The sequence below is a fragment of the Uranotaenia lowii genome, chromosome 2, assembly GCF_029784155.1.
Source record: "Uranotaenia lowii strain MFRU-FL chromosome 2, ASM2978415v1, whole genome shotgun sequence".
In the NCBI taxonomy this organism is placed as follows: domain Eukaryota; kingdom Metazoa; phylum Arthropoda; class Insecta; order Diptera; family Culicidae; genus Uranotaenia; species Uranotaenia lowii.
The window spans coordinates 53,244,285-53,270,444 of NC_073692.1; the positions used below are offsets into that span (position 1 = coordinate 53,244,285).

Consider the following 26,160-nt stretch of genomic DNA (forward strand, 5'->3'; position numbering starts at 1 on the left):
TTGTCATTTTTGTCATTTTTGTCATTTTTGTCATTTTTGTCATTTTTGTCATTTTTGTCATTTTTGTCATTTTTGTCATTTTTGTCATTTTTGTCATTTTTGTCATTTTTGTCATTTTTGTCATTTTTGTCATTTTTGTCATTTTTGTCATTTTTGTCATTTTTGTCATTTTTGTCATTTTTGTCATTTTTGTCATTTTTGTCATTTTTGTCATTTTTGTCATTTTTGTCATTTTTGTCATTTTTGTCATTTTTGTCATTTTTGTCATTTTTGTCATTTTTGTCATTTTTGTCATTTTTGTCATTTTTGTCATTTTTGTCATTTTTGTCATTTTTGTCATTTTTGTCATTTTTGTCATTTTTGTCATTTTTGTCATTTTTGTCATTTTTGTCATTTTTGTCATTTTTGTCATTTTTGTCATTTTTGTCATTTTTGTCATTTTTGTCATTTTTGTCATTTTTGTCATTTTTGTCATTTTTGTCATTTTTGTCATTTTTGTCATTTTTGTCATTTTTGTCATTTTTGTCATTTTTGTCATTTTTGTCATTTTTGTCATTTTTGTCATTTTTGTCATTTTTGTCATTTTTGTCATTTTTGTCATTTTTGTCATTTTTGTCATTTTTGTCATTTTTGTCATTTTTGTCATTTTTGTCATTTTTGTCATTTTTGTCATTTTTGTCATTTTTGTCATTTTTTTCATTTTTGTCATTTTTTTCATTTTTGTCATTTTTGTCATTTTTGTCATTTTTGTCATTGTTGTCATTTTTGTCATTTTTGTCATTTTTGTCATTTTTGTCATTTTTGTCATTTTTGTCATTTTTGTCATTTTTGTCATTTTTGTCATTTTTGTCATTTTTGTCATTTTTGTCATTTTTGTCATTTTTGTCATTTTTGTCATTTTTGTCATTTTTGTCATTTTTGTCATTTTTGTCATTTTTGTCATTTTTGTCATTTTTGTCATTTTTGTCATTTTTGTCATTTTTGTCATTTTCGTCATTTTTGTCATTTTTGTCATTTTTGTCATTTTTGTCATTTTTGTCATTTTTGTCATTTTTGTCATTTTTGTCATTTTTGTCATTTTTGTCATTTTTGTCATTTTTGTCATTTTTGTCATTTTTGTCATTTTTGTCATTTTTGTAATTTTTGTCATTTTTGTCATTTAGTCATTTTTGTCATTTTTGTCATTTTTGTCATTTTTGTCATTTTTGTCATTTTTGTCATTTTTGTCATTTTTGTCATTTTTGTCATTTTTGTCATTTTTGTCATTTTTGTCATTTTTGTCATTTTTGTCATTTTTGTCATTTTTGTCATTTTTGTCATTTTTGTCATTTTTGTCATTTTTGTCATTTTTGTAATTTTTTTCATTTTTGTCATTTTTGTCATTTTTGTCATAATGTAGATTGTATGCAAGTTTATTGCATGCATTTATTTACAATTTATCGAAAATTTCGATGAATTTTTATTATGTCTCCCTCGTGATGTTTTAACTCTTAGTGACAAAAGAAGGAATTGAAATTTTTCCCGGCATAATTTTTCTTAATTTTCTTAAAACTTTTTCAACCATTATCGAAAAACAGTTTTAACAACAACAGTCAACAATTTCAATATATTTTTGATTTGGGGTATAATTAGGCTTATGATATTAAACTTTTATGTGTAAAACCTTACCCCGCGAACATAATCCGGTTCCGGTTGGTTGGGATTCATCGATACCAGCACATCTCCGACAAAGGTATAGGTGGAACCATTTTTGAACCGCTGAATCAGCTCATCCAGTATGGTTTCCTCCGAGAGCACCTCCAGTGCTGCCAAATCTTCAACGTGCATCTTTTCGGTGCGGTTCTCGGCCATTTTCAGGGCTCCCTTGTAGAGCTTTATTTCGTCCTTCGGCACAATATGAACATCCACAATCGATTCCGCTAGCATCCGGAGCTCCTGGCTTATCTGAATGATAGAAAAAAATTGGTTGGTTTGAGAATCATAACGAAAAGCCGTTGATTATTTACATGATAGTCATTTTCCGGTAGTTGAGTCAGAAAAGGATGCTCAGCAATTTCCATCATAAAAGGTCGATGATCAGGATTCTTCTCCAAACATTCAGTGACAAAATCGTTGTAGTTCTGGGTCCAGTTTGCTGGTCGATACAAAGTTGGCGGAGGGTTTCTCACTATCTGGAACATGGTCCGAGTAGGATGCATTTCTCCAAACGGAGGTTTTCCATCACCCAGCTCGATGGCCGTGATTCCCAAAGCCCACACATCCGAGCGATTGTCGTAGGCTTCGTTTTCTATAAAATTAATATTCTTTTCGTTAGAATGAAAGAAAAACTACATGTTTAGATAATAAGACATTACCATTCTTCGAGCTGGTGATAATCTCCGGGGCCATCCAGTTGGGTGAACCCACACAGGTTCCTCGCTTCCCGAGCGTTGATTTGACATCCCGCGAAAGGCCAAAATCGCACAGCTTTATTTCCCCATCTTTGGTCATCAGGATGTTGTGGCCCCGAACGTCACGATGGATGATGTGATTTTCGTGCAGAAAAATCAACGCCTTAACGGTTTCCCGCAGGACGAAGGCAATCTGTTCCTCGCTCACCTTCCGGTTGGTGACGTGGATCTTCCGGATGATGTCCACAACTGGACCGTGGTCACAGTACTACGAGAAAATTTAATCCAGCATTAATAACAATAAAACTCGTTGATAGCCTAAATACAGGCGTCATTTGTAAACTTTATGCTAAATTACTCACCTCCAAAACGAACCATATTTCGTCCGCTTCACCAGGAACCTTCTTCCTGTACACCCCATAAAAATCCAGCAAATTTCCATGATTGGAGTGATCCCTCAAAATGCGATACTCCTCCTGGATAGCAGTCTTAACGTCGGATTCATATTTCTGGATCTTGATGGCGACGTTCTTGTTGCTGGCCTTGGTATCTGTTGCCTTGTAGACTTTGGCCGCGATACCGGAACCTATCAGTTCCCCCAGCTGGTACCGATTGCCCGGATCCGGCAGCGAGTCTATTCTCAGGTGGTTCATATTGCTTCAACAGGGGACACCAGAAAGTCCATGCACAACAGAAAAATGGGATGATAATGGCTGGAATGGGAAAAAACCAAGTTTTTACCATTATTTTTTTGATTTACTTTTGTGGACAGTGCATCGTTTTTTGATTGAGCATATGACTGAGCCATTGTTAAGTTTAATTTGTTAAAAAAATGCAACACTTTGTTTTGTAAATAACTTTCGATTGCATTGATGAAACTTTCAGCGAAGCTACCTTGTAATGTAATGTGTACGTGTACAAAATTTGATAACAATCTGTCAAGGGGTTTTTAAGATAGCGTCCAATACTGAAGTTTATTGACCAATTTTTTTGGGCAGGATCGAGAAAAATCCAGAGAAGTCCCAGACGGAGACTCAAAACAACTGGAAATCAACTTTTCGACCAAATCGTTTAAGACGTCCTAGAGGATCCAATAGAAAAGTTGACTAAAAGTGACGATTATTGATTCCATGAAGTGAGAGGAATGTGAGAGGTATTTTCAAGCTAAATCCGAAAATATGAGTAGACAAAAACTAGTAACGAACTAGTAAAAAATTCAAAATTTTCTGACTAGTTCGTCTAGCTAGGCCTGACTTCATATCTACAAGGTAGAAAAGCTGCCTACCGGTAAAATAAACAAAATACGGTGGTCAAATCGTGCGCAAAATATTTGGACTGCTTGAAGGATTTGGTTTAGATATTTGGAAAAATTTCGCAATGGACAGCAAAACGAACTCTTTAGTAGTTACCTGACAGGTTTCCAACCAGAAACTTTTCGTTGACAAGTCTCGCCTGTATTTTCCGGAGATAAACAAGGAGAAAAAATTGAAAAATTTAACGTCTAGAACTTGAGGACGCTAACGATCTGTGGAAACTGCAAATTACTCAGTCTTTCATAACGGTTGTCACGATGAATGGCTAAAAATACAAAGAAAACTGCCTCCAAATGCGACCATTTTCACTGCAGAGCACTTAAATAGCTCCCACAAACTTTATACTCTTTTCAAGTTGGATCTGAAATCGTGCCATTACGCAAAAACGGTGGTGAAGTGATAAAAAATCATATAACGTCAAACGGGGCATCATGCAACAGCGGGGTTAGATGCAACATTTATATAACACCATTCTGAATCAATTTTAAATTGAATGTATTGTAATAAAGTTATGTTTAAATGATAAAAAATTATGATGACATAACCCAAGCAACATTTTAGGTTATATAACCGGCTACAAGACCAACTTTAGGTTTCATAAGAAGCCTGGAGAATCTTATAAAACAAACAGTGTTACTTGGGAATTTCTCGAACCTTAAGCTAGTTTTTAAAAGTTTTTTATTTTTATATAAAATTTGAAAAATTGAGCAATAAATGTACAAATTTTAACATTTTTCGATGCCGTAAAAAACTTTATCCAGTATGACGGATTGGCTTGATAATATTACCTACAAACTTTTTACTGGTTTCCTCATGCTATATCAACACTGTTGGTGTAAAAATATTCTTCGAACAGTCACTCAATTTTTTAAATAAATATTTTTATAATTCAGTTAGGTGTCTGGGAAAGAATGCAACAAAATGCAAATCAAAGAAACGCCTCGTTTCCATGTGCTGGTATATGAATGTTTTGCATCACGCGTTTGTAAACATTGAAATTTCATTCATCCAAATCTTTATTTTTATGATTTCAGCTTGGAGAATTTTTCGTAGTATTATTTAACCCCTAACCATCTTTATTTTCAGAAAAAATGTAAAAAATAGTTTCTACAGGTCAAAAAATTACGGAAATTTTTCATGCGTAATGGTCTTTAAGCACCGCAAATATATTAAAAACTATAAATTTTCATGCGTGTTTATAAGATTTTCCATTAAAAACAAAGTTTGTTATTTTATAAGGAGGGTGAAAATCGCATGTTTTGAGAAAATTAAAAACAACTAAAGAAACCAATAATTTTTCTAACTACGCCAATTTCATGTCCCATCATCCTTAGAACTTTTGATGCATAAAGGCTAGAACTAACTAACTGTGAACAGTTTTTTAGAAGCCATTGAAGTTGAAAACTGTTGCATGTTGCCCCAGTTGACGGTATGTGGTTTTTGTGCCTAAGGAGGACAATTTGCTAAATTTGTTATAACTTCGACCAAGTTCAAATTTTTAAGTTAATTGGAAAGTCAAGCTTCAAGAAACAGCAGACGTAATATAAAAAAAAGTTTTATTTGAAAAAAAAAAATGTGGTTCATAGTATGCATTATAGATGGCGCACGTGTTGCCCAAAAATTAAAGTTAAAAAATTTCTTCATTGGACGCTACCTCAAGAACCACTTGACATCTCAAAAATTTGCATATGTAAACATTACATTACCAGATAACTTTACTGAAAATTTCATCAATTTACAACCATGCATTCAAAAGTTATTCACAAAACAAAGTGTTGCATTTTTTTCGTATACACTTTTTATATAGGTATCATTGATTTCTATTTCACCACACACAGAAATTTTTACGAATTCAAGCTCGGGCTGGGAAGTCTTTGTTTTTATTTGAAGATTTTCATAATTTTTCTTTATCAGTTTCCATTTGATGTTAGGTACCCTATTGATTTAATACAGGGCCTTAGGAAGAACCGCCTTATTGGGTGGGGTATTAAATTGTTTAGGGACTGACTTTTTCTATAATATATTTGTCTAAAAAATGTATGAAAAAAAATCTATTTTTTGTGTGTTTTGATTATTTATTTTCAGTTCTACATTAGAAATTTTTCATTTTTTTATCTTAACTAAACAACAAGTGGTATTTGTAGCTTATAGTAACAAAATACAGAAATGTTTTTCATCAATGTACAAAACCTTAAATTTACTCAACATTCTGGTAGATTTGGCATTTTCAATAAGAAGTTTTAAGTTAACATTAACTTTCTTAAAAAAATTTTTTTTATCATATTCTCAAATCAAATAATCTCATCCAACAAAACTCTTGAGCGAATTGGTCTAAACCATCGATGGAAAAAATATCATATTTCTTTAAAGTTAAAGTAAAATATCTATATTTTGCTATTCAAGTCTGATGCTTGCAAACCCAAATTCAAGATTTCAGTTCGAAATTGGACTATCTAAAAAACTGCAATGTTAGGAAATCAAACGATAAACCAAGAAAATATGACACTCCATGCAGATTTTTTTCACGTGAATATCACATATTTCTTTACCGGCAAAAAGTTTTAATTTTAAATCAATTCCAAAACTTAAATCCTGTGAATGATTTTTTCCCAAATAGGAATCAGTGTTTTTCGTAAAACAAACTAGCAACTTATATAGAATTTTACTTTATATTTGTGATTCTCAGCTTAAATTTTTTAATAGCATAACCTATTAACCTTACAAGACTGTGATCTATTGCTATTTGAATTTCTCAATGAAATAGTCATCTTGATATTCTTATCTGAATCTGAATTTTGATAATCGATTCTAAATCTGAATTCTGAACCTGCATTCAAAAATTAAATTTTGAATCTGTTTCCGAATCCCAATACGTTTTCAGAATCGTTGTTCCAAATCAAAATTTTCATAAACTATCAAGGTAATGAATTTTGTTTATTAAAAATTCGTTAAAATTTCCGTTTTTTTGCTGAATTGGAATAAAAATGACAAGACGGAAACTTTTTCACTTTTTCTTAGAAGTCAAAATTAATCGCGGTCTTCGGAAAAGTTTATCATTGAAATATAACCTTTATTTTTAATATCTTTTTCATGTTCTATTGTTTCGCCAAAAAGTACTCAAATTTATTGTATGAAGTTTAAAAGGTTGCGAAATCTCATGAGATTGAGATTTTCCCTTTTTGAATTTCAGTGTGATGTTAGGTAATCTCATCGTAAGCATCACAAACGGTTCTTGTCTTGAATGTCGACGCCTTCTCAGCCTGAGAGTCACAAGCAGAAAAACTACACGGACAGAAAAAACAACCCACTCTAGGTACTTTTGACGTAAATCGCCACTTCAGTGCAGGAACTTACTAGTAGGTTAAATCACAACAACCTAAAAGTAGGTAGTTGTGCTTTAAGGTCCAAGTGGGTGAAAATGATCTACTTCGTTATTTTACAAAAAAGCCGAAAAATCGTTGAAAAAATCCTTTTTAAATGCGTTTCCAACCTTGTTTCATGCTTCTTAGCATGAAATGAAAAATATCTACAAAGTTTTGTCGGTTCAAATGTTAATTTATTTATTTTTTTTTACTTTTCTACTATCGGTTACTCCTCTGTTGGTGCCGGCTCACCATCTTCTTTTACCGGAGTGGAATTATCGGGAACTGGTCTGAAATACCTAAGACACTTAACTTTCCGGTGTCACAGCGCGCTGCTTCCGCTGACAACTAGTGTTTTTTTAGGCCAGTTGTCTTCGCATCCTGTAAAAGAGCAAAAAAAATTTAAAATATTGGATGATTAAATATCACCTTAAAAATATTTAATCGGTCAACGAAATGATGAGTATTCACCAAACAAAAACTCACCCGGCAGCCCCGTATTTTCATCGGCATTGATGATGTTTCCCGTTGCAATTCCTCCACCGGGAACAAAGGAAACCATTTTTCTGTGGCTCAAGCTCCGGTAGTGGACGGATTGATTCAGCTGAAAAATAGGAAGAAAGTTCCGATTATAGACTTCAGATTCTCTTCAAATCAAATATAAAAAAAACCTCCAGAGAAGAATGAAAATTAAATTCTTGGAAAAGAAGTGAAAACAAAACATACCCGAAGCCGGAAGATTGTCGGAAGCAAAGCTATGTAACTCGGATTCGTTTTTGTCTGCCTTTAATAAGAGCACCCGTCCCGCCGCTGCAGCTCTACCGGAACCAGCCAAGAGTAACATTTTCTCCGGCCAATAAATGTCGGAAAACTTTTAAGCAGCACCTGCAAAACAATCATTTAGGAAAAAATTGTTATTTTTTTTTTAATTTCATTTAAAATATGAACTAACAAACTTACCGGGAACTCTGGCTGGAGGTTTTTCCGGGATCGAGGTACTCTTCCTCATTTCCAGCTAGCTGCGTTCCGAATTTTTCAACAAAACATTGACATCGTTTATGGCTCAAAGGCAAAAATGTCGGACAATAGAAGAAAAGATACTACCCATCCAGTAGGTACTTAGCTGAAAACCTCCCAGTACATTAAAACTACCCACCCAAAACTACGTACTTTGGGCTTTATCTTGATCAACCCAGTAGTGCGTAGTTCAGTGGGTAGTTTTGTTTTGTCCGTGTACTTTTTTGAGGGCAGAGATGCCATGAAATAGTATTTGTGCAAACTCTTGAACAATGAATCAATGAAACAAATTTTCCAGTTCAGGAAAAGCTGCACACTGCACATACCACAACTTTTTAAAACACTGCACTGTCAGTTATTCCTGATGAATGTTAAGGGCCAGTTATAAATTTTTAAAACATTTTAATAGAGAACATACTGTTAAAAGTTCAGTTTAATCAGGTTAATGATAAGAATTTGTTTTTTTTTCTGTCTTAAGCAAGCTTGCGAAATCTCATTAGATTGAGATTTTATCAAGTGAGGTTTTTCCTTTTTGAATCTCAGTGTGAAACGTAAACGTTGTTTGTGAATTAAAGTTTTCATTTTAAAACATCTTTCCGAAGAATGTATTATCATGACTTGTAAGAATTTTATTTTAATATTTCTGTCTTAGGATAATGAAAGTTTTATAGGATGAGAAAAAGGTATTTATGATCACATTTAGCACTGAAATATGTTGATAAGTCTCGCTCGCATTCAGACGATTAAAGACACGCATGTTATGAAATTTTATTTCCCACAGTTATGTAGTTATGTACTTTTAAATCTGTTAAAAACGTCGATGCAAAGTTTTAACAATTTCATCATGGACAGAGAATTGCAAACATTGAAATGCCCGAACTCAAGATTCTTAAAAAAAAACCCTGATCTTATGAGCTTCTTAGACACATGAAATGAATTGTTCTTTAATAATCATAACTGGATTTTTTAAACGATTTTTGTGTACGTTTAAAAATGCCCTTTGAATAAAAAATTCGTGAAACCCTTGAAAAAAAAAAACATCGTTTAATTTTTGTAAAATGGTTTGTTTAGACTGTAAATTGATCACTTACAGCCTAGTAGATGATTCTGAAGAGGTCTTCGTGGAATCGGGAATGTTAAGATTTGTTTCGAAAATTGGGTTTTCTACGGTTGTTCCGGATCTTTTACAGTCTCTAAGTAACTATTCCTGTCAAAAATTCTGCAGAAAACTGCACCACCAATAAGTAGTTTGGAAAAGAGAAGGGATGTCAAGGACCAAGGACGTTCAAAAAAAGATCGTTTGAAAAGAGAATTGAAAGAAGTTGAAACAAAGGACAGCTTATCACGGACATCACGGCTTCTATCATTAAATTTTTCATTAAGATACATGATCTTCATTAATATTTCCAAATTTAAATATCCTACACTCGTACACAACATGCTCTGAAGAAGAGACCTTTTGAGATTTGATGACTGTGATCATAATACAGTTCAACATATGTTACTCTTTTGTATGTCAACAAACGAGAAACTGCAAAAAAAACTTAAAAAACTGAGTTTTGATCGTTTCTTTCTGTTAAAATCTCAGCCCTTTAGAGTTAAATCAAATATCGATTTTTCATTCAATGTATTCTACGATTAGCTAACCAAGCATATTTTATTGATTTCAAATAGCCAGAAAATCGATTGTATATATTGCTTTTAATCCCTTATTATGTTTATGCTTTTAATATTTGAATACCAACATAGCGCTAACGGCTAAATATTAATTTTTTTTTAAATTTAAGTTGTCTTGACTTTGAAATTATGTTATAAATTGTTTAGTACCAAAGTGCCAAATAATATTATATAGCTAAAGTGTTGTTCACAAAATTTATAAGGAAGTGTGTTGTGTACATACACACTTTTTTGAAACATAGGTACCACGAGATTTAACACTTTCGTTATTAAAAAGTTTCAATAGACTCCAATCATTAAAGCGCTTTCGTATTTTTTTTATATTGAAGCGTTTGGAGTCGTTCAACTTGTCGCGCCGCTAGTGTGAAAAGCTTATTACATTATATGATACATTGAAATATTCCATAGATTCGTTACAAATTGAATTGTCGTCAAAAAATAGTAGGGGAAAAAGTGAAGAATATAGATGAAGATTTCTCTAATGGGATACTGGTCTTGTGATTTTTTTTTCTAGATGTGATGTTCAGCAGATTTAGTTTGACATCAAAAGCTTTGAGCGTCACAACGAACTTCATTGTGCTGTTGAATTGATACTCATCACGGTGATTATCAATTTTAAATGATTATCTGAAAATTTGCAACTCTGATACAAACCCTTAAACATCGTGATTGTATTGTATTGATTTTACTATCAATTCTGCGCAAAGTAAAAAAAAAGAAAGAATGAAATGGGAATGTTATTAGACTCAAAATCGTTAAAGCATTCGTAATAAATGACTTATTTATTATGACTACATAAATAACTTAAAATATATTGAATTACGACATTCACAATAAAATCTTTTAGACTTTTGCCATAGCACGCATTGAGAATTTCCGCCAGCACTTTACGAGTTTATAAACAAACGACATATTCTTGATCAAAAATCTGCGCCTTTTGGTTTCAGTACAATTGATTTAAATTTGGAAGAAAAAAACAATTCTGTTGCACACATTTTTCTCTCTTAATAAAAAAAAAACAATTTATGCTCTTTCAAAATGTTAAAATGGACACTTAACTTAAAAAATTAAATTCCGCTCATTTGAGAAATGTGATTTAAGCTCTGAATTTCGTTTGTCAGAACTAACAGATTTAATGGCACTGATTTATTAAACAATATATTTCTTTTTATACCAGACACAAAAAAATACCAATCGATTAATTTATGTTGACGCTACCTAGTATGGCTTAAGTCAGATTCGTTTTTATTTAGTTTTATGATACAATAACAGGGGGAGGTTTTATTTTCATAAACGCTCGTTGCAGATGTATTAACTTTTTTTTTAATTTATAGATGTAACAAATTTTTTATCAAGGAATTTAACAGCAAGCTGTTATTCTTCCCAGCAGACGTTGCGAAACAAAAACAAATATTTTAATTCAATTTTAATTTCTATTCTTTTCCAAATTCGCACCACCAGCCTACACTTCTTTCATGTTATTCGGAAACTTAAAGATATGTCACAAGTCTCTTAGCCATAATTCCAAGTCCATTATCAGAGTACATGGATATTAATTGTTAGCCTTTTGAATCTTGGAAGCACTAGCACTTCGGCGATTTGTAAGCATTGATTGTTTTTAAAATCAATTCATTAATTATGAACTTTCAAAAAAATCGTCATGTTATTGCTGGATAAAAGCTCGGTATAATATCCTTTGACTTAAGATCTGAATTTGATAAATGATCTAACAAATCTCATAGTTTTGATGATGATAAAAAATTGTTTGAAAATTTTCAAATACTAACAAGAAACATCTGGCATGAGACAAAATCAATACCATCTTTTGATACGAATTGTCGAAAACCCCAATTTTTTGCCAAATTGAAAAGCGAAACCCGTCATCTAATAATGATAAAATAACGATATTACTACGTCAATTTCTACGTATTTTTATCCTCAAATATTAGGTAGCAAAATTTTCATGAACAGATAAGCAGTTTTTTTCAATTTTAAGCCAATTGTATTTATCCGATTATAAATGATTTTTAAAAGAAAAAATTAAAGAGCACTTTGGTATACATATTGTTTATACGCCATCTTTGCTAAATGGAACCAAAAATAACTTTGAAGATGTTGGGTTACGATAGAACTATGCTGATTCCGCTGAACCAAGCTTAGTTACCTCGGAACATCAAATGGGTGACAACAACCGAAAAAGTCATTTTTCTGTGATTATGCAATTTTTGTTAAAAATTATAAAGAATCATCCTCAACGAAATAGTTGTTCCTAATGTTTAAACTAAGCTTCTGTGAATTTTTTAGGGAAAAAATGGGGTTTAGAGGGTAATAAAACTGAAACGTGTTAACTCACAACACCAAAAACATATTTTTTTTTTCAAAGGCCAAAAGCCAAAGGATATCTTGGAAAATTTATGGCAGTTCAACATCCTTGTATATTTTGAATAAATGTAAATTTTTGAAAGGATATTTATGATAAAAATTTGAAATGTGATTCTCTTCTTCCAGCATGAAGTTTTATAGACTTCATCATTCTCAAATTTGGAAATAAGCGAATTTTAAGTCTAATTTCAATAAAATCATTTAAGGAATTGAATGTTCAAAATCAGAACTATTGAATGCAGAATCGAAAGTTTCAAAAAGGTGATAATGTTGACAGTTTTGAAGTTTGAAAATGGTGTGACAAACCACCTGCTCGTCTGATGACCTAACCTTCCGGAAGTGCTAGCATGTCTTACCATGTGTAATTGAAACCCCCCGCAAAACACGTGCATTATTTACTCCGGTTACAATTTCCTTACTTTGTAATGTGCTGCTACAGGTGAAAATAGTATAAGAACGACGAATCAGTCGGAAGCAACGACAACAAACCTGGCAATGGCCGGGCGACCGAGTATTACATTATCACGTAACATGACTTCGTCGACGACGAGGACTATTTTCTTTTACACATGATTGGATTGGTAGGTTGCTGTTTATTTCCTCGCACTTTAATCTTGTTATTGCAAATCGATTTTTACCTTCTCGGTTCACTCGAGACGAACAAATTGGCGCCTTTGCGTTCACCAAATTTCAACGTTGACAGGAAAATTTCCCATGAAAATGATTTTCAATAGGTTAGTTTTGTTTAAAATCAGCAGCTTTTCTCCTGAATGTATGCAACTGATTTGGGAATTGTCAGTGTTTTTCATTTATAAAATTGTGTCGTAGCCAAACGGTTCAAACAGAATGATTCTTTATGCTAAGAACTTCTCTCTACTCACATTTAACTGATTGTTCACAAACTCGATCAAATAGATGTTATTCCAGAGTATTTCCTTGAAATCCGCTTACTCCATTCAGGGTACCTTTTGAAAAAAGGTTATCATTAAGCCACAAATTTTCACCAATCACTTTGAACCCCCAACCTACCGATAGCACTTCGATGTGATTTTCCGACCAGACTTTTCGACCGAACCGCTCAACTAGAAAACCGCAACTAAAAGTTTTCCAGCTTTGGAACTTGCCAGGAAAACTGTGGATTTTCCGAATCGATGAATCCTTAAAAGTTGCAGCACGAAACTAATTAATTTAGGGCCGGAGTGGAGCCGAGTTTGAACGACTGACCACGAGTGGAAGCCGGCTATCCCAATCGATTTTGGACTGAGAACTGGATTCAGACAACGGAACCAGACCAACCTTGCCGATTGACCGAAACACGAGACTTTGGGAAACTTGTTGCTATCATCATATTGTATCGAAATTTTAAAACACCGTATCTTTACACGTTAGGATGCGTGCAAGAGAATGAAAAACAGTCGACCAACAGGCGGTTTTCCTTTCGTTGCGGCAAAAGTTTTCCTTTCGTTATTGCAACGATAGCATTGAGATCTTTTGGGAAAACATTTTTTTTTAAATCTCAAGAACTCCGTTGGAAGGTTCCAAATTTCGTATATTTCCTAAGTAACAATTTTAGTTCAATAAGAACCTACAAGAGAGCTATGAAATTTTAAAATAATCATCAAGTATTTTAAGTTATAGAGAACAGACGTACAAGCTCGAACATATAATCTTCAAAAAAGTGTGTAAAGTTTCAAATGCTGACATCCAAAAAATACGTTGAAAATTTACTTGAGACAGTGCGCCGTTCAAAAGTTACAAATCAGATTTTCAAGTGCTTGGTTTTCGAAAAGGCGTAATCGTTTATGAACTCATCAATAATTTAACTAATGCCGCTCTAAAATAGACGAGTTCAATAAATGAGATAAATGCCATAAGAGTTACTTTTGACTGGACAGAATTTCACTTCCTTTATTATTCCCATCATCAGATGTCCTTCCGTAACCCGAAACGTTACGTAAATTATAAAAAAGTTGTTTCACTCACCGAAAAAAGTCTATAAGCAATACCGTATAAAATTACCGGTGATAATCTTTTATTCATTCATTTATTTTTGTTCTACTGAGGTAGTCGACCCAGCAAACATTTTTGTAGGTATATTTCTCAACAACTTTGTTATACGTCTCATATACATTATAGAATCATCGTATAAAATACGAAAAAACAGCATTTACCTACCAAAGTGGAGGCAATATACATACATATTTTCAACTTCTGGCTAAAACAATAAGATTATTATCATATCCGATTTAAACCATTTAATCCGACTTTGAATAACGATTTTTACGACCTTTTACTTGCGTTAGTTGGAATTACGATTCGCAGTAACGTTTTTAATGACTTGAGTTATCATGTTTAATGCGATTTCATGTTTGCTGGGGAAATAACTAACAGTTTCACAAGAAGTTTTTGCACCTCTTAAACCGTTATCATCCGAGGACTAATGGACTATTTCCAGTCAATTAGGAACATTATAGACGATCAGTCTTGCCCATCAGAACTGATTCTAGACTCAATCTAGACATCTTAAAGCGGGTTACTTTCAAGTATCACTCTTGCATCCCATTATCAAAAATTTGGCCCTTCTAGCTTGAAGGAAATAGCGATTAATTTTTAAAATATTTTTCTATTATGCAGCTGGACGAAAGTGTTACAAAACTTTATCAGCAATTTTTTTGAAACATGCCAAAGGTTCATGCAACCTGTTCAAAACTGACCAAATTTGTTTTTTTTTTCAGTTTGTTTTGACAGTTCTCTTTGGTGTGTTTGGAGACATCTGGTGGCCCGGCCAAAAACAAAAATTGGTTCAAAACGATTGTTAGAAATACACATGTTTCGTGGGCTAGCTTGTACGTCTATTCTCTCTGGTTCTTAATGACATTAATAAAACGCTTACAAATACAAAAAGGTCCAGCTCCATGAGGTCCAGCTCAAGGATGAGGGCTTTGCCAAGAAATTGCCCAAGACAATATTAAACTTAGTTTTGTTTATTTGCTCTATCAAAACAGTTTTACCGATTAATTTATTGAAAAACCAGCAATAATAGTGCACCCAGCAATAAACCGAGAAAATTTGGGAAAACAAATAAATAAATTTCAATAGAGCTTTCAAAAAATAAACTCAACGAGTTAAAATCGGCTCATACGAACGTGAGTGTGAGGCGGAACACAAAAAAATCCACAACAGGCTGAGCGAGAGTAAAAATTTCAATCGTCAAACTCTTCTGTTTTATGAGAAGGTACTCTTTTCCAAGTCTCTCACGTCATTATTTGATATTATATTGAGTGAAATAATATTTTTATTTCATGAACGGTAAGAAATCGCCTTCAAGTAGGTAATAGCATTCTGTTCAAAGCATTTTTTTTTTCATTTTCCCTTGAGAACATCTTGATTTATCAAAATTTATATTAGAATTATCGAAAATAAATAGGCCGAAATATATATATATCAAATTTTTCTCTTGTCACTTCCCTACTTCGATATTTCTGCAAAACCTGAAGGGGGAATAAATAAAGTTTAAAAAGTTTTATGAAACATTTGATAAATAATTAGTGTAATAGCTGACCCGGTGCGCTTTGCTACACCTTTGAAAATAGAAGAAAGAAATGGCATTTATGAAAATTATTTAAATTTTATTTTATTTGTACATGATTTTTGAAAAAAAAAATCAACATCATTCATATGGAACCTTTTTGGAACGCCAAGATAACATACAACGATTTCTTTAATTCTGAAATTCAATCATTATTTGTGGAGATCCCTCCTTCCTTAGAATCATTTCCTCGAACTTCCTTAGAAACATTTCTCGTTACTTTATGTCGTTACCGATGGACTTTTTAGCACCTTAATCCATTTTTTTACATTCTACAATCTATCAAACCATCTATTCTCGAAAACTATCTTGTTCAAACTGAAGATTTTTCCCTCGTCCTTGTACTGGTTCGATACTCTACCTCTTTTCTCTCATTCTCTCACATTCTGATTCGACTCATTCCATACAACTTTTTCTCCCTGATTTTGTATACCAATTTTCCTTTTTTTTTTCACTGGCTCCCTCCTTTCTATCCACTGATACAAATCTTTAGACAGTTTCTATTCAACAATTTAATTCTTTTTTATCACTTACTTCTCTATACTATACTTTATAACGTTATTTTCCACATATGGTCTTTTCCTTGAAAGGTTTTAGAGTTCCGCCGAAAAACTTGTATGGAAGCCCATCTTCCTCTTCCCATTTCAATAATCATAGAAAAATTTTGCAGCCTAGTAACCCATGCCAAACTTTGTTTCACGAGTTACACAAAAGTAATACAAAAGAATATGTAAGACAGCCTCTTCCCTCGCCCCCATTCAGTTGCTCCAAAAATATTTCTTGTTTCCAAGTACCTTTTATCGAAGCATCTTCTTCCCATGCCAAATTGCTCGTTAAGTTTTTGAGTAATGTGAAACAAAAAATTATCCCAAATATTCTTTCATACCAAATTTGAATCTATTTGCTTGATAATTTCTCGAGATTTTCAACAAAAAATGTTTGTATCCCTTCCCATGTTTGTTGGAAGAAGGGGCTTCAGACTTCTCTCGCGTACAAACCCGTTAAATACCAAATTTGATTCCGTTTGCTCTATTATTTCCCACAGCATTGATATATATTTTTTTTAATTAACGTAATCGAGTTATCGTTTAATGAATACAAAATGATGATGGCAAAATTTTTCACATTTAAAGCTAGTGTTTTAAAGTTTTTCATTTTCATTCAAAATTTAAAAAATCCATCAATAAATATACAAATTTTAACATTTTTCGAGGCCTTAAAAAATTTTTACCCAGTATGACGGATGCAAATCAAAGAGACACCTTGTAAATTTCGTTTTAATATACTCGAATATGATTGTTTTGCATCACGCATTTGTCGACATTGGAATTTCATTCATCCAAACATTTATTGTTATGATTTTAGCTAATAGAATTTTTTGTATGGGAGAGTGATGAATCATGCGTTACTTTTATTCTATGTTCCATAACTTCTTAATTATTATCTTCTAATATATAAAGATGAGTTGGACTCGATATGTTTGTTTGTATGCACCTTATACAAATTCACACCGCTTAACCGATCAGCTTGAAATTTGGTACAGTTATGTGTTTGGACCATGGTAAGGTTTTAGTAATAGTTTTGAGCCCCTCCCACCTAAGAAAAGGGACTATTCCATACAACTTTCGTTTTTATTTCCACGAACCAAAAGTCATGGCACCCATTTTGCCAACCGATTTTCGTTTCTTTCGGCGGGGTTGTTTTCACCATCTCCATGGGCCGGGCATTAGAAACGACCATCCAGAGTTCACGTGTACTGGAAAGCAAATCAAAGCCTTCTAATGATCAAAAGTTTAATGGCGACACTTTTGGCGGGCTTTTTTATTTCTTCTACTGTTCGTAGCACAGATTACAAGCACGTGATTCTTAGATGAAATAGCAAGTCTACTTTTGGGATAAAAAAATACTCCTAATTCCTAATTGCCTGCTTGGAGTAAATTTATTAGAACATTAGTGGTTTTCAATGTGGTCCCTGGGGGCTTTGAAGGTCTACAGGAATATGCAGCGCGTAAAATGTGGATGCAATGATTAATCTTCATAATGATTTGGCTTCTTCAGCTGAATAACTATTTGGACTGTTTGCTGAAAACTTATGTTCCAGCTTTTAGGAATCAACCATTTTGATAAGCTTCATAAGCTGAAGGCTGCAATTTCAACGCTTCCATAGCGAAGTTGGAATTTAAACGGGGGACTAGACAATTAAACGTGCATTTTCTGGAAAAAGTTAAAACCAAATCTATCGGCATTTTTAGTTTTGTACAATTAAACTTCATAGCCTAATTTATAACTTATGAGTTATTGTTGATCATCAATGCGGTTAGTTTTACCATCCAATTATAAGAAAAATTGAACCGTTTAGTACTGCGAATTCAAAAAAAAAAAAAAAGATTTCTAAGATTTCTTTTTACTTTGATCACTTATGATAAATAATAAGATAGTTGTGTCAAAGAATAGAAAAATTGAAACATAACTTCAATAACATATTTTCCATAACATTATAAATTGGACGGTATCGGTTCCGAGATTATGTGTGTTTTGATAACTGCGAAAAACTGTTAGTGGAACTTTCAACATGTTAATAAACTAATCATAAAACAGTGTGAAATTAAACAGGGAAAAACCACATAAAATAAAAAAAAAATACAGAGTAAGTTTTCAACAAGGTTTCAGCGAAAGTCTAGGAATTAGGAATTTCTAAGTAAATTAAAATTGAATATATCATTCTACAGGCAGATTATCCATCTTGAAAAGTTTGATAATCTTCAAAAGAGGTCGTTCGCATATGTTTACAAGCTGAAGATACTGGATTTTCATTAGATAGCTCATGGAAAATATAATAAAAAAACATCGTTATCATTTGAAGATAAAAAAAAGGTTCAATCAATTCAAGCTTCCTCAATCATTATGGTTTAAATTTTTTTTTCGTGATATAATGAAAAAGCATTAGAGGGAAATTAATCTAAATTTTTATTAGCAAATATCAATTTTTTTTAAAATATAAAAACAATAAACTTTGTAAATACGCCCAATCATAACTAAAAAAACTAACAAAATTTACAAACTTCACATGGCCTAACATTTATGATATCCTGAGCGACGAGTCATCACAAGAAACAGCGATTATATGATTCATCGAGAAAATTGAAACGTGGAACAAAATTGGAATTGAGTCAAGCTATTTTTAAGTATGACACGAATGTCATATTCATGGACAAAGGTCTATCATAAAATGTATAATAATAATTACGTGGCAAAATTAGGGCAAAATTTCAAATAAAGATGAATTCAAAGCTTCCGAAATTTCCAGAAGTCAAATGATTCATATTTATTGATATTTAAACTGGACCCGAGCAGGGCCGGGTAAAATCAGCTAGTAGAAGATAAAATAAAAATAAAAAAGGGTATGGTTTTCTACATTTTTAAGGTATCGTTAGACTTTTTTTTTAATTTCTAATAAGTTATTTTCCCCAACTTCTGACTGTTTTGCAAAAAGCAATATTTTATGAATTTTGAAAAATAGTGGAGAATCGTGAGCCACTAAATCTAAATTGACCAGATAACATGCAAAGTTTATGAGTTGATCCAAAACTGTTATTTCATAACTCATTTCGCAGCAATTTAATATGATGAAATGAAAAAAGACTTGTGTATGATCTAATTGATTCAAAAACCTGGCTCGCGAGCGTATTGGCAAAATTCCTTATATAGGATGGACAAAATGTTTTTCATAACTCTTCATTTGGCATAAGAAAACTTTACAATAAGCGAACACGTATTTTAAGTTCTGAATGTTTATAAAAACATTAAAAACAGGTGGCCCAAGATACCCTACAAAATGTGGCCCACGACTCCCTACCAGCTATGATTATGATTAGCAAATTGATTGCGTTTGTGTGACTTACCTATTGATGTTTCATCAAAAATTCCTTTACAACGTGAAAGAAAAAGACAAAACTAAGATCATAAGGGTGTGAGCATATTTTTGATATGAACTTTAGGTTCCCCATCGATGCAATCAGCGAATGTTTGTTTAATTATGTAAGTAATTTTTTTTAAACTTTTTTAAGCTTGATAAATAAAAGAAGAAAATGATGCGTGTAAAAGTCAACCACATATAGGAAAATATACTTACGCAAAGCGACGACGATGACAGTTGGATTGAAATTTTTATCTCAGCACACGTCTGAGATATTCAGAGTGGCCCACGTTACCCCATGGCCTACGCTACCCCACTCTCCCCTAGTAGTTTTTCACCCCTAAATGTATGCAATATCCCTATGTTCAGAAAAAGTGAAAAAAAATATTTTCAACAGAACAAATTGCTGTATTTGGTGTTTTTATGCGTAACGGCTTTTATGGCATCAAAAATTCATAAAAAAAAACTGCATTTAGATACGTTTTAATTAGATTTTTCGTTATAATCAATGTTTGTTACAAATTATCCCTTTTTTTCCTGAATATATATTGAAAATCGCATATTGAAAAAAAAAAGAAATTATAAATAACTGAAGAAATTAATATTTTTTCTGATTACGTCAGTTAGATGTCCCAACAACCTTTAAACTTTTGATGTATAAGGGCATGATTATATGTAGACGTGAGATTGTTAGAAGCCATTCAAGTTGAAAAGTGTTGCATGTTGCCCCAATTGACGGTATGCCAAATTGTATGAAAGCCGCTCCCCCATGCCAAATTTTATTCGCTTTGCTTGAGCTGTTCTCTAGTTAAACAAAAAAAAATGTATTAGAGCTCTCCCTTCTTCTTTTCCACACGCTGGAAATATCCTTCCATGCCAAATTTTGTTCCATTTGCTCGAGTTATGCGAAAGTTTAAAGAGAGACCCTCCTCCGGCTGGGTCATTCGGCCGAAAGTCATGAGGCCGAAAACCATTCGGCCGATGGACGTTAGGCCGAATGGGCTATCTGGCCGAATAGGCCACAAGCCCGAATGAGTTATTCGGCAGACGGTTATCCACGGTTGATCGGCCTATCATGCAAAAAAGCGATAATATACCTTATAAGCCTAGCATAAATTCGGCCCAACGACCATTCAGTCGAACAACCATTCGGCCTAACAACCTTCTAGCATCCATTCGGCCTTACGACCATTCAGCATTATGACCGTTCGGCCTAATGACCCCTCGGCCTAGTGACCGTTCGGCCTATCGTCCATTCGGCCTGATGACCATCCGGCCAAATAATATTCGGCCAAATAACCTTCGGCCTAATGTCCCGTTCGGCCTATTGTCCCGTTCGGCCTATTGTCCTATTCGGCCGAACATCCGTCGGCCTTTTAACCCATTCGGCCTAGCGACCCTCGGCCTAACATCTTTAGGCCTATCGGCCTTCGGCCGAATTTCCGGCCCTCCTCCCTTTCTCCCATCGAAAAAAGATAGGGGTACCAAACCTTCATAGAAACTTTCCTAGTACCATACACTTTCGTGGCAAATTTGGTTCCATTTGCATGGTCTGTTTTCAAGTTATGCAGACATGTTTCTTTTGTTAAGGAAACCCCCCTTCGAGAGCAAAGAGACTCAAACCATTATAGGAACCTTCCCCAGCCTCAAAAGCTCCCACCTGCCAAATTTCACGCAAATCGATTCAGTAGTTTCCAACTCTATAGGGAACAGACAGATAACGCATTTTTCGATCCTTTTCAATAGAGATTGTATGCAGTATTGTTGCAAACAAAGTTTTGTGCAACTGGTTTGGTTTTTCGATTATTTTACAAACCAGCTCTAACAGCCATCATTGAAAAATAAGTCTAAAATTGAATTGAAACAGTACCATCTACTACGCCGTTCCAAAGCCTTCGTCCAGTTTTCGAGAAACATTACAAATTCCGATTACAAATTCGCAAATCATCAAAACAATGCTTCGATTAAATGAATGACTTCATTTGCTTACAAAGCTTACTGGAGTTCAAATTTTTACTTGGGTTTCTTAGTCGAAATTCTCCATGTTGTCAATTGAGGGTTTCAAAAAGTTGGCAGTAATTATATTAAGGTTTCCAGATTGCCTAGTTTTGTCCGGGTTTGCCCGGATATTCAATACAAAATTCATGGCTCGGTTGCCCGGATCTTACTCGGGTTTATTCACTTTATTTGGCAAATAGCATAGCATAGCAAAGGGTGACTACAAACATCTTGCATTGGCTGCTACACAAGGTACAACTAATGAATTGTTCACTTTATTTGGCAAATCGTACAAAAAAAATGTGTTGTAAATTATTTTTTATTTATGCCTCCAAAACAAGATTTTTTAAGAAAGTTTTTTGGAAGCCTAAAATACGATCATTTTTTTTTTAAATTAGTTTATTGAATTTTGTTGAGGAATTTCTGGGTTTTTAGAAATTTACCCGGACATTACTCGGATTTTTAGTCAACAATTTTGGAATCAAACGCCCGGATTTTGCCAGTTCCGGATTTGTTCGGCTTGTATGTGTTCTATGACGGTCGAGCTTAACTTGATACGCCATTTCTGGGACATAAATTTAAATAAAGGCTTGTTCGATTTTGGATGCTACACTTCGAAAATTGATTAGCTATGTTTTGTCCGAAACGACTTATTTGTAACAGCAAATTGCAAATGGCAATGTTTTTTTTGCTTTCTTCCCATCATCCTATGCTACAGTTTTTACTTTCCCATGGGAACCTAATAGGCTTACAAAAAGAAAGCTGTAGCTTTACGCATCGAGCTGTTTTTGTTAGTTTATTTTTGTTAAAAAGGTAGCATAAAATCCCTGATAGTCTGATCCCGAGATTTGATGTAATTGATAGCTGCCCGGCTCGAGTTGGAATCGAACCGAAACAAATCAACTCTTGACCGGTTTGGGCGTATAGTCAGGATAGACTGGAATGCTGGAGGAAGGTGCATATTCGATGTGCAGCGAAACAGATAATCCTTGTCAATGACATTCACCGGACCAACGAAGGAATCTGCAGCTGTTCATGGGCTCATGAAGTCATGGTCAAGGACCGTGAAATTCCTTCCTGTTCAAGTGAGTGCGCTCAAAGAAAGGCAATTGCATCATTATCAGCTCATCATTGTTGTGAGCAACGGTGATCTTCAAAGGTGTGCTTGAAAATTGTTAAGCCTACAAGTTTACTCATGCATTTCTTTTTTAGGCTTCTCCTAAGGAGAAGCTTAGGTTTATCTTTGTTGTATGAAAAGTTAATATCCTGTCACTTATTCCGTTCAATTCGAATCAATATCAACGAACAGCTCTGAAAAAATGTTCATACATTAAAGTTATCAAAATATCTCTGTTAAAAACTAAAATTTTTGTATAGGAGCAGAAATTTTATAGGCGATAATATATTTGTAACAAACTGGTGTCAAACTCTACCAGGAAGATCATTCATCCCTGTAAAGAACCCGATTTTTACTCAACGGAATCTACGAAATAGGTAGAAAATCAAGTTTAAAAATTCATAAAAAACAGTTGATTTGAAGTTATTTTAAAAAAAAGGAAAATTTAGGATTTTAGTATATACATTATACAACTGAAAAAATATCTAACCTTTTCTTATTTTATCCGAAATTTCGGCGTAACGTAGCTGTTATAGACCGATTTCACGCCAAATAGACACGAAGTTGGCATAACCCTCTCAGAATTAAATGAAACTTTGTGGACTTAAAGATCTTACCTAGTAAAGTAAGTTGGCATACTTTGTTTTCCCCAAAAAGAGCCCAGACTTACATTTGAAAACATTTTTTGCTCGAAAATAACATTTCCTAGGCGTATGAGTCCATTAGAGAAATTTTGAAAATGATAGAAATTTTATAAAATATATAGAATTTTTTTTTTGAGAAAAGAATTTTTACACTGAAAAAAAATGCATTTCTAAAACTAAAACTCAATTTCCTAAAAATTTCCATCTAAAATTTTTTTGAATGCTTTTCTAGCAAAAACTTTGTTTATATTAAAAATGAAAAACGAAATACAAATGTTTCTCTAGACACTTTTACAAATTGGTGGAAGGGCTTATTTTAGTCAATTTTGGCATTTTTGTAAATTTTGTAATTTTGTAATTTTTGTAATTTTTGTAATTTTTGTAATTTTTGTAATTTTTGTAATTTTTGTAATTTTTGTAATTTTTGTAATTTTTGTCATTTTTGTAATTTTTGTAATTTTTGTAATTTTTGTAATTTTTGTAATTTTTGTAATTTTTGTCATTTTTGTAATTTTTGTAATTTTTGTCATTTTTGTAATTTATGTAATTTTTGTAATTTTTGTCATTTTTGTAATTTTTGTAATTTTTGTAATTTTTGTAATTTTTGCAATTTTTGTAATTTTTGTCATTTTTGTAATTTTTATTATTTTTGTATTTTTTGTAATTTTTGTAATTTTTGTAATTTTTGTAATTTTTGTCATTTTTGTCATTTTTGTAATTTTTGTAATTTTTGTAATTTTTGTAAGTTTTGTAATTTTTGTAATTTTTGTAATTTTTGTAAGTTTTGTGATTTTTGTAATGTCATTTTTGATGTAAGATGTCGTTTTTGTCACTTTTGTCATTTTTGTCATTTTTGTCATTTTTGTCATTTTTGTCATTTTCGTCATTTTTATCATTTTTGTCATTTTTGTCATTTTTGTCATTTTTGTCATTTTTGTCATTTTTGTCATTTTTGTCATTTTTGTCATTTTTGTCATTTTTGTCATTTTTGTCATTTTTGTCATTTTTGTCATTTTTGTCATTTTTGTCATTTTTGTCATTTTTGTCATTTTTGTCATTTTTGTCATTTTTGTCATTTTTGTCATTTTTGTCATTTTTGTCATTTTTGTCATTTTTGTCATTTTTGTCATTTTTGTCATTTTTGTCATTTTTGTCATTTTTGTCATTTTTGTCATTTTTGTCATTTTTGTCATTTTTGTCATTTTTGTCATTTTTGTCATTTTTGTCATTTTTGTCATTTTTGTCATTTTTGTCATTTTTGTCATTTTTGTAATTTTTGCAATTTTTGTAATTTTTGTAATTTTTTTAATTTTTGTAATTTTTGTAATTTTTGTAATTTTTGTAATTTTTGTAATTTTTGTAATTTTTGTAATTTTTGTAATTTTTGTAATTTTTGTAATTTTTGTAATTTTTGTCATTTTTGTAATTTTTGTAATTTTTGTAATTTTGTAGTTTTTGTCATTTTTGTAATTTTTGTAATTTTTGTAATGTCAATTTTGATGTAAGATGTCATTTTTGTCATTTTTGTCATTTTTGTCTTTTTTGTCATTTTTGTCATTTTTGTCATTTTTGTCATTTTTGTCATTTTTGTCATTTTTGTCATTTTTGTCATTTTTGTCATTTTTGTCATTTTTGTCATTTTTGTCATTTCTATCATTTTTGTCATTTTTGTCATTTTTGTCATTTTTGTCATTTTTGTCCTTTTTGTCATTTTTGTCATTTTTGTCATTTTTGTCATTTTTGTCATTTTTATCATTTTTGTCATTTTTGTCATTTTTGTCATTTTTGTCATTTTTTTCTTTTTTGTCATTTTTGTCATTTTTGTCATTTTTGTCATTTTTGTCATTTTTGTCATTTTTGTCATTTTTGTCATTTTTGTCATTTTTGTCATTTTTGTCATTTTTGTCATTTTTGTCATTTTTGTCATTTTTGTCATTTTTGTCATTTTTGTCATTTTTGTCATTTTTGTCATTTTTGTCATTTTTGTCATTTTTGTCATTTTTGTCATTTTTGTCATTTTTGTCATTTTTGTCATATTTGTCCTTTTTGTCCTTTTTGTCCTTTTTGTCATTTTTGTCATTTTTGTCATTTTTGTCATTTTTGTCATTTTTGTCATTTTTGTCATTTTTGTCATTTTTGTCATTTTTGTCATTTTTGTCATTTTTGTCTTTTTTGTCATTTTTGTCATTTTTGTCATTTTTGTCATTTTTGTCATTTTTGTCATTTTTGTCATTTTTGTCATTTTTGTCATTTTTATCATTTTTGTCATTTTTGTCAATTTTGTCATTTTTGTCATTTTTGTCATTTTTGTCATTTTTGTCATTTTTGTCATTTTTGTCATTTTTGTCATTTTTGTCATTTTTGTCATTTTTGTCATTTTTGTCATTTTTGTCATTTTTGTCATTTTTGTCATTTTTGTCATTTTTGTCATTTTTGTCATTTTTGTCATTTTTGTCATTTTTGTCATTTTTGTCATTTTTGTCATTTTTGTCATTTTTGTCATTTTTGTCATTTTTGTCATTTTTGTCATTTTTGTCATTTTTGTCATTTTTGTCATTTTTGTCATTTTTGTCATTTTTGTCATTTTTGTCATTTTTGTCATTTTTGTCATTTTTGTCATTTTTGTCATTTTTGTCATTTTTGTCATTTTTGTCATTTTTGTCATTTTTGTCATTTTTGTCATTTTTGTCATTTTTGTCATTTTTTGTCATTTTTGTCATCTTTGTCATTTTTGTAATTTTTGTCATTTTTGTCA

The 26,160-nt window shown here is 32.0% G+C and overlaps 1 protein-coding gene across 1 annotated transcript; it reads right to left on the bottom strand.

The window, feature by feature from the left end:
• Positions 1-1,650: 1,650 nt before the first annotated feature.
• LOC129741393 (neither inactivation nor afterpotential protein C-like) lies at positions 1,651-13,289 on the bottom strand. Its single transcript, XM_055733117.1, has 6 exons — positions 13,171-13,289; positions 13,023-13,106; positions 2,753-3,103; positions 2,355-2,658; positions 2,007-2,287; positions 1,651-1,944 (listed from the first exon to the last, which is right to left on the bottom strand). Exons 3-6 carry the CDS (start codon positions 3,041-3,043, stop codon positions 1,651-1,653), a joined length of 1,170 nt encoding a protein of 389 aa, XP_055589092.1. The 5' UTR covers positions 3,044-3,103; positions 13,023-13,106; positions 13,171-13,289.
• Between the last annotated feature and the right edge of the window lie 12,871 nt (positions 13,290-26,160).